Here is a 9958-nt window from a genome sequence, read left to right as displayed (position 1 = left end):
GTACTATGTATGTGTTCAATTTTACATATTTCAGTATGAATTCATGCAGTTCACAGAAGGGAATGAAGCATGTGAAGTATTTGCTAGAGTGACGGGCTGGATTCCCAGCAGGAGGATCTGCAGAAATGCAAAAGGGCTCTTACAACTGTTTAAGCAAAAGCTGGGTTTGGCGATGCAAGTACAGCAAAAATCAGGTGCCTCCCCAAAAAATTGTCTTCACTGTTTACTTTGCACCATTCCTGAAGTAATAACACTTGTCTGCCCTGGTTAATGTTTTCTAGAGGACGCTCCACTTTCATAATGCTATTTAATGTATAAACAAGAGAGGGAACCGAAGAGTAGTCCTAGTGAAGACAGCAGGATCCTTGGAAGCTGCTGTAAGTAGTGATTATTTTTTTTTCCTATAAGGACTTCAAAAGTGTATCTTCTTGTTGCATGCAGTTGATTTTAAACCTTTCTTGGGGTTGTATCTTACATTGAAATCTGTCTTAGCAGTTGCTCCTGTAATGAAGAGGTTTTGATAGGGTCAGATGGACATAAAGGACACAGACATCACAATTTAGGCATGGAGTTGCCTGCACGCTGCCAGGTGGCTGTCAGGAGGAGGAGGAATCTAAAATCCAGAGTCGGGTGTCTAGCTGCATTGCAGGGAAGCAAAGTGATCTCTAGAGCCAGGAAATCCTAAGCATCTAAAAGCAGGTCTTTCCCATATATACCTCTTGCTAAAGGAGATAGACTCTGCTCCATTAAAAGCCTGAGGAAGGATGCTTAGAGCTTTTTTTTTTAATTATTTTTTTTTAAGGTATTGGTAATTCCTTTTAAGTAATTCTGGTGATTTTTATATTCAAGGTCTTAAAACATCTTTGCTTAGGGAATGGGTTATCTAAGGTGTGCTTCCCTTTTGCATGAGACATTTCCATATTGCTCTAAGCATCATCAAATTATAGGATCATTGACAGGAGAGAAAATGGTGTGGCCCACATGCTCAAGGGAGTGAAGATCACAGTAAGGTTAACATATGCATAGAGCCAGAGACTGGGCAGTGGTCAGGTGCACACTGGAAAGTAGAAACTGGGAGCCTGGTCTGATCTGTTCTTGGGACTGCTGCTGCTCTGTCCCACCCAACTGCCCTAACTACTCCACTGGTTCTGTTTTATCTTTTTTTTTTTTATCCTCTGGCCTCAGCGATGCTTCATCCTGAGCATATGCAGTAACTCAGGTTTGACAGCAAGTATTGATGGTGGTCTGGTAGGAGAGTGAAAGCTCACATTTCCAGGTAAAGGAGGCTTAGAAGTGGGTGATGCCATTCTTGGAGAATGTGGTTACCAAGTGAGATCTCCAATGCTAAGCTGTCTTGCAGAAAATAGATGACACTGGGAAAAGCTCTGTGAACAGTCACATACATTTCTAAATGATAGTGTAGATGATAGAATGATAGAAATGCTAGAAACCAAATGATTGGGTTCTATGTTTCTGCTGCAAAAGGAATTACTTTTAATGAAATAGCCACAGTTGTTGGATTTTCTGCAGAATCCAGTGTACTTAGCTTGTACTTGCAATCTTCTCAGGGCCTCAGGCACAGAGGCATCAAAACTCTGAATCACAGGAGAAGTAAATGTCTAGCTGATCAGTCTGGAAAATCCCCTGAGTGTGTCCATGTGCTGCTGACAGTGGGCAATGCAGAGTTTGTGGTGCTCCTGTGAGTAGGTGGTTTGGGCAGTAGGCAGTTCTGGGCAGTAGACTTCTGAGGTCATTTTCTCACACACAGATGTTCCCAGTGAAGTCTTTCTTTTGTGACTTTTGTGTGTATTTTGAGGTGATTTATTTTTTCTTTTTTTTTTTTTTTTTTTTTTTAATATAGCCCTGAGTAGCTGAGATTAGTTCATCAGACACCACTTGCAGTGACAAGACTATGTCTTGATACCCTCACAGGGCACCTTTCAGAAAACAGATTTCTCAGCTTTCCTCATTTAGAAGCAATCAGGAGGGAAGCAGCACCATCTGGTGAGCAAACAGCTTTTCTGTTCCGTGCCTGCATCTGTTTCTGAGCAGTGCAAATTTTCATGCTGTCTGAAATGAGATTACCAGTGAGGTTCCCTTATAAGAATAGCATGGGATGACTGTTCATCTCCTGGGCTATTACAGTGGACTCTAATGGCAGAAAATTGTCTTCAGAATTGTCTCGCCAAATCACAGAGATAAAAATCAGTCCTAAAATGGATAAATAAGCTGTACCCACAAAGAAGCAAGTTTTGTCAGTCAGAAAACTTTATCCAGCTCACTTCGAGGACTTCTGGTGAAGTTATTCTGGGTAACTTCAGCTAATCCCATTTTTTTTCCATTTTCTTTCTAGGATACACAGTGCAAAATAAGTAGCTCCATTCTGGGTTGCATGGTAGGAAAGACTGTGTGATAGGGAAGAGGTAAGACGTTAAACAACTGCTATCACCAAATCTATTACAAATAAATTGCTTAAAGGAGCACTGTCCGCCAGGTGTTGGCATGCTCTTGTGTTATTGTCTGGTTTGATTGAAACCTCTTCATGAAACCGACCTTTTCTTGAATACCACAAATATATTGTAATTTTGTTACATAGACAAAGAGAATAAAAGAGAGCGGTAAATGGATTTCCTTCTGGGGGTATTCAACAAGTCAGTGTAAATCTGGAATTAGGATCGAAGAGTTTTTCGCTGCTACTCCAATGCTTATGGACAAAATATTTCTCTGGAAATCATACAGGTAAAGGTCTTAAAATAGGAAGCTTCCGGCAAAATTAGCCCCTTCAGATAGGGAATTCCGTAAGAGTGTTTTAGCACAGGTTCTCAGCTCTTTGCTTTTTAATAAATTGTTAGCAAGTATGCTTGGTACAAAAATCCCTCAGTCATTAGAACCATGTGAGAATCTGCATCTCCTGCTTCATACTGGAAGGATCTCTGTTGTCAATTTATCACTGGGTGTTCACTTGCTAACCTAGAAGCTATAATACTATTAAATGCAATAGCAAATATGAAGTTTGAAGTAACAATCTTCAATCATATTCTAAATTCCATTCTATATAATGCAAATTCTATTATAAAAGTACCTTTATGTTTCAAAGAAGGGCCTAATAGAGTGGGCCACTTGTACCTTTAAGTCTTAAATAACAAAGACCTCTATAGACTGCAGCTGTTGAGTCTTTTATAATCTTAAGACTTTAAAATCAACCATTATCAAGATTTTTATGAGAGCTGACTCATGAGTCTTGTGATTGGCCAGCACTGAGTAACGGATGATTCAGATTCAAATTGGATTTAATTATCTGTGAATTCAGAGCTGTAACAAAATGAGAATAATTCCATGAAAGTACATAAAGTAACCACAAAATGCAAACATGTCATAACTGTATAGAGAAAAAATATCAGGATAGGAAAAAAAACATTCAGAAGTCTGTAACCAATAATTTACAGAGCCTTTACAGCAAAACCATGGTATATCCGTTAGCTATAATTTTCAGGCCAGGTCAGTTAATTCCATGTCTACTTTGCATTCCAGATAAATAGAAATTGGCAGTTCAATGTGTATATAGAAAAGTCCATCTATCTGCTGTGTTTTGTAATAAATAATAAATGTGATGAGATAGAGAACAGGTGGTGACTTATGTTTAAAATGAAATGTTTCATTCTTTAGTATTCATGTTATTCTTATTAAATTGTGACTGCAGCTGAGTAAATAGTTTACAGTGAGTAATTTACCCAGAGGCAGCTTCTGAATCTGCCTGGGTATATTGAAATAGATGAGGCTCTGATGCTGTTTTTTGGAAGCTGCTTTCTTGTCAAAGTCTGACTAATATATTGGCTTACTGACACCAGTTTTAAATATTAAGAACTGGAGCTCTTATGTTGAATTACGAATAGCTAGATATATCAAAAGTATCATTTCATTGTCAAAATCAGAGGAGGCCAAACTATAATTTAAAACTACTGCGCAGAGTAATTGAAGAAAATGTAGTTACCAAGAACCCTTATGGTTCTTCCATTTGTCAGTAACACAGTAGGTGTTATTGCAAATAGGCCTGCTTCTTAGAAATACATATATCAAACATGTAAATGTTTGAATATTTGATTATAGCTCAAAGGTTTTGGTGTTCTTATTCAGGTCTAACTGTAACTGTGTATTCAACTACTAATACAGATTGCTCCCTTTGATGTTATGGAGAAAGCAGGGCCATGAGCTTCACTTTCTGAAGAGAGTCTCTCAAGCTGAATCATGCCAGAGCAGAAAAGGTGCAATTGATTTAATAGGTGCCTCCTAGCACAAGTTTTAGCAAATCTGGCTAATTATCTCCCCCAAATCCTTTGCAACTCTCTCACCCTTTCTTTGCCCTAGATTCCTACTCAGAAATGAGGCCCACTGGGACATTCATATCTGCATTTCCAAGGTCTCTTTGTAAGAGCTTATACAGTGCAGAGTGTCCGCTCTGCAAAGGAATGCAGCTACCACAGCCAAGAGTAACAGGTTGATAAATGTATTGCCCTTTGACCAGTACAGCATCTGATAAAAATAAGGCCTTGGTTTTGTTAATGTCATTGATTCCCTCTGCTATGCGGAAAATGACCCCACTTCAATGGTTTGGTTTGTTGATTAAGAGACAACACATTACTTCAGGTTCTTATTTAAACTGTTACATCATTTTCATTCAGAAAAAACTCCTATTCTTTAGAGACATAAGGCTTTATATTTGGTTTGCTACTGAAAAATGACCACTGTCATTTGTCCTCTCTTGAAATAGGATGGCTTATCAATCAGTCTGGCCAAAAGTTTATTTAAAGATTTCCTTCATGCCTGTTTGCTCAAATTCTGTCTGTATGTGGCTATTGCTTGCTGCCCACTTCCATGAACTTCCTCTTTCTCCTTTTACTCACAAAACACCCAGACTTCTATGATGCACATCCTAGGAATCATCTTAGACCATTAGTGGCAAAAGCACAGTGGTATCAAAGCCCTCCAGTGATTAGCCATGTGTGTTTTCCAGCAGGATATGCTCTGTACTCTGGCCTGCTGAGGGTGCTGTGTATTCAGCAAGTCCATGCTGAGTTTTGCCTTTGCAGGTATTTAGGGTGAGAGTGGCAGAAAGAGTTGGTGGACATTTGCCAGGAGGCCTGGGAAAATTAAAACCAAAAAAACCTGGCAAGAGTTGGAGAACATGGAAGCTGAATACAAAAGAAAGAGATTTCTTATTCAGTGGGAATGACAGAATAACTATTTCTACTTAATTAATTTACTTAGTAGTAGCTTCTCCTTTTTTTCCGTAGGATTTTAATACAAGAAGATGAAGATCACATTCTACATAAGTTTGCTACTGGCAGGCCTTCATGCTGTTTCCCATGGTCATCTCCCACCCAACCACCACAATGGACATGATCCAAATGAACCTAAGCACCATATGCATCATGCAGGTGAAGCGATTGCTTGCCTCAAACTAGTTCCAAACAATGCTGACTTTGCATTTCAATTTTTTAAAGAGATTATACTGGAGGTACCTAATAAGAATGCTTTTTTCTCCCCTGTAAGCATCTCCACTGCATTTGCAATGCTGGCCCTAGGGGCTAGATCAACCACTCAGACTCAGATCCTGGAAGGACTCTCCTTCAACCTTACAGAGATTCAGGAGAAAGAGATACAAGAAGGCTTCCACAACCTCATCCACATGCTGAACCATCCTGAGAGCAAAGTCCAGCTCAACATGGTGAATGCCATCTTTCTAACAGATAAGCTGAAACCTCTAAAAAAGTTTTTAGATGATGCCAAAGCTCTTTATCAGCTGGAGGCTTTTACCACTGACTTTAACAATCCCAGGGAAGCTGAGAAGCAAATCAATGATTATGTAGAGAGGAAAACACATGGAAAAATTACTAATTTGGTCAAGGACATGGATCCACAGACTGTAATGCTTCTGGGTAGCTTCGTTTTCTTTAAAGGTAAGTCCTTTAAGATTCACATTCACATACTTTATTCTTATCAACAGATCTAATGTCAGCTACCTCTTTTTAAAATGGGCCTGGGGAAAATTTCTTATGTTCTTTGCTGGGCCAGAAGAGGCCCTAATGGTGTAGTGAAGAAAGTGGAGAGGTGCCAGGACCCCACTCGGCATGGGGAGGCAGCTGGGGAGCACACAGGCTTGGTTCTCTTTGTGGCAGTCACAGGAGCTCTGCTGGAAGCCATAGCCTCCCATGCAGCCTGAGCTGGCTTTCATAGATTTAGATGTAACTCTGATTGCCCCATGTTCCTCCAATTTTCTGTAAAGGCGCTGAGAAGCATGCATGACCTAATCCTTTTAATGCCTTTATTGAAAAGTATGCATGATTCAGTGGCCTAATTTACTACATACTTGAGTTTTTTTCCTATCAGAGTCCTTTATGTATACACACTAACCTACTTATATATGGAAGAAGCTAGTGATGAACAGTGGAGGACATTTTAAGGATCAAAGTAGAAACAAAGTGTATTTCTGATGTGGGTTAGATGATGTGCTCTTAAACCTGACATAACAGCACTCAGATATGAGATTCTACATTAATTTTATCTACAAATTGAGGACTATGATTAAAGTCAATAGAAATGAAATGCATACAGTATGTATATATACAGATGGTGTCAGGAAAGCCCTTAAATGACAGCTTACAGGAAGGCCACTTAGATCACCTGAATAGAAATGTAGTGATAGGTAGTAAAAAAAATGCCTAATTAGTTCATTACTAGCATCTGAAAAATAAACTGAAATTGGAATCTAGTGCACTCTTTTGACCAGGTTCTTGCCTTACTGTGATATACATTTTAAAACATTATGTTGAAGATTTTGAATTTAACAAATGGAGCAATAGGTGACTATTATTCCTAGTGATATAAAATTCAATTTATTATGTCATGGGATATTCAGTTGCATTCTTCTTCTCTGTATCAGGCAACTGGGAAAAGTCTTTTAAACCAGAGCATACTGAAGAAAGGGAGTTCTTTGTGGATGCTGAAACTACTGTGAAAGTCCCCATGATGCACCAGACAGGAAGGTTTGACTTCTATTTTGATGAGGATCTGTCATGCACTGTGGTCCGGCTTCATTATAATGGGAGTGCTACTGCATTTCTGGTTCTGCCAGCAAAAGGCAAAATGAAGCAGTTAGAACAAACTCTGGTCAAGGAAACCATCCAGGAATGGTCAGACCATCTCTTCAAGAGGTAATCTTTTGCCAGTCAGCTGCAGCAGCACCTAGATTTATAGTCCTTTTTTTTTTGGGGGGGGGGGGGGGAGTGTAAACATTATGAACTTGCTGATTCTGGGAAATGAGTGGGTTATTTTTGGCTCGTGCACCCTATCTGTAAAAATCGTGCAGCTGGTTGGTATTTAACTATTCTTTTGTTGATGCCTGAGTGACTTGCTCTTCACCCCGTCAGAGTGGAGACCATACTGATGAGCTCCCAGGAGTCCTGAACAGCAAGCCTAGATTGATGTTTCTAAAATAGTCCATTGACTGAGTGGGAAGGTGGCAATTCTAAACCAAATCTTCTATACTGAGGTTTCAGCTAATGTGCTTTACTTCTTATATGTCACTGGCACACTGTGACTCAGACATATGTATAAACCTTAAATAAACCATAACTTGAACAATTTGTAGTAATGCATACATATGTAATATGTCCTACGCAAGTATCTTCCTTACAAGAACCATTGCAGCACATAGTGTCTGTTAGAACAGGCTAGTGATTAATTGTGGCTGTCCTGATTTTCTGGCATTTTCGTTTTGAAACTATAAAAATCTAATGAGGTTTTGTTAGCTCCTACCATTGACACTCACATCAGCTGACACATTTTACAACCTTGTTTGTAAAGGTTTTGAGAAGGAGGATATCTTAGCACCAGTAGATGAGTAATATCAAATTAATATGTGCCTTATTTACCAAGCTGTGCCCTGATTCATAATTAATAAGGCAGTGCAGTTCACACCCATGATTCTTGATGCATCATTACAGAAATGCCAGCACGGTTAATAAAAATATAATGGGTAGCAAACTGGATATGAACTAATAACATGAGGCCTCAAATATGAAAAATAAAAATGTATAATTTTCTTCCTGCAAAACCAGGAAGATCTTTATCTAAATGAATTCTCGGTGCAAGTTCCTCCAAGATCAACATAGGAATGAGTTTTTTCAAAACCAAATGGCAATTTCAGTTCTGCTATTATGCTGATGCGAGCACTAATACACTTTGTCCCATCATCTTCTAATGCACGGGGCAGTATCACATAAACGTTACAGCAGTGCAGTTTGGATCCTGCATGTTTTGCTGTTCAACCCAGTATGTCTCTGGGCAAGACAGCAAAAGACTTCAGCTACCTAAAGGGTAATCACTGCAGCATGTGACTTGAAGGCTCTGAGGTTCCCTAGACAGTGCATGAAGAGAAATTAAACAGAAAGCATACTAAGCAGGAGCTGCCTACAGATACCTCCCAGTCAAAGGCAAACTCGATCATGGCCAGCCCATGGGAGGAAGATGACAAGTAGAGAATAGGGTGTCCAAAGCAGTAGGCAGCAGGGCACTGGAGCCATGCCAAATAACACAGTTATGCCAGACACACTGTTTTGCTCTAAAGTGCTGGGATTTGCCACAGTACTCCCCACTTCCCTGTGCCACACTTCAGGTCTCCAACTGCTCGAGCAACATGGGCTGCCACCTACACACCTCATCTTCTCTGGCTCTAAGGGAGGGCTCTCATTACTGTCCTCATTTTCAGAATGCTCTCAGATTTGCTGAAGCAAAACACCAAATAGATATTACTGTTATGATGATGATGAATGATGGTGCCTGTATCACCATGAGAATATGCACCAGCAATTGAATTAGTTCTCACACTCAGGGTCCAATCCTCTGGGATTTGGCACTTGTGAGAAGTACACATTTCTCTTACTATCATTTACCTAGGCGAAAAATCCTTTTCACCACCTTTTGTGTTTATCTTCTGTCTAACAGACTGCTGAGCCTCTACTTCCCCAGGTTCTCTATTTCCGGGAGCTATGAAATAACAAATATGCTTAGCAAGATGGGAATTGTGGATGTGTTCACTGACCAGGCAGATCTCTCTGGCATCACTGGCACCCCAGATCTAAAGGTTTCAAAAGTAAGTCCATGGCTGTTTGCCCTCTCCTTTCTTTCACAAACATGCAGGAAAACCCTTCTGTAGTAGCATCTAGAAACACCAGCTAAATACAACTCCCAAATTCCCAGCTTGCCTGCAGATAGGCTCACCCTGGCTTCAGCCTGCAAGCTTACAAGGAGTTTAGTCCTCAAGGATGGTGGAGATTGTATTAGTTTGATGCACGTCTGTTTTTTTCAAAGACCAGTATCAGCCAAGATTTCATGGACAGTATCTGGAACATGAAAGGAACATCAACCTCTGGCTCCTCGAGGGGATCCGCTAATGCTCCCAAACACACATTCTTTATCCAATCTTTTAAACAAATGAAAAATAGTCTGGGGCTTTTTTTGAGAGAGAGTTCTGTAGCTCTGTCTTGGTTCTCTTTTAAAGTAGCTATGACTACAACAACACGCTCACACCTCTGCTACCTCTGATCACTTTCAGAGGATCCTACAAAAGCAAGCCTGCTTTAAAAGGATCTGATTCATTTCTCAGGTGGCTGTTCTCTGCCCAGAATGACTGCCTCTTTTCTTTCTTCCTAGGTTGTTCATAAGGCTTCTCTGGATGTTGATGAGAGAGGTACTGAGGCAGCAGCAGCAACTGCTGCTGAAATAATGACAATGTCTCTTCCTCCAGTCATTGAATTCAACCGTCCCTTCCTCATGCTGATTTTTGATAGAGATACAAACAGTACCCTCTTCATAGGAAAAATAGTTAACCCAGCTATCACTAGCTGAAGTGACATATGAGCTCTGCTTGTTGTTACTGATTAAAGAAGATGTGAAACTG

At 40.0% G+C, this 9958-nt stretch overlaps 1 protein-coding gene across 4 annotated transcripts; it reads left to right on the top strand.

The window, feature by feature from the left end:
• Window positions 1-294: 294 nt before the first annotated feature.
• Window positions 295-9958, top strand: LOC133274547 (alpha-1-antiproteinase 2-like). 4 transcript variants are annotated; one of them, XM_061463905.1, is made up of 6 exons: window positions 295-377; window positions 2354-2423; window positions 5292-5957; window positions 6941-7211; window positions 9004-9151; window positions 9712-9958. In XM_061463905.1, exons 3-6 carry the CDS (start codon window positions 5309-5311, stop codon window positions 9904-9906), a joined length of 1263 nt encoding a protein of 420 aa, XP_061319889.1. In that variant the 5' UTR covers window positions 295-377; window positions 2354-2423; window positions 5292-5308; the 3' UTR covers window positions 9907-9958. The 4 variants fall into 4 exon arrangements, with proteins under 4 accessions (XP_061319889.1, XP_061319891.1, XP_061319890.1 ...); XM_061463906.1 differs by lacking the exon at window positions 295-377 and adding an exon at window positions 1862-2004; XM_061463907.1 differs by lacking the exon at window positions 2354-2423 and having other exon boundaries at window positions 300-377.

Source organism: Pezoporus flaviventris, unplaced genomic scaffold, assembly GCF_033815535.1.
Source record: "Pezoporus flaviventris isolate CSIRO_AGI_PZ_B2104156 unplaced genomic scaffold, CSIRO_AGI_Pfla_v1 ptg000036l, whole genome shotgun sequence".
Lineage (NCBI taxonomy): Eukaryota > Metazoa > Chordata > Aves > Psittaciformes > Psittacidae > Pezoporus > Pezoporus flaviventris.
The sequence above is the reverse complement of the archived record's forward strand: the minus strand, read 5'-3'. Positions and strand labels throughout refer to the sequence as shown.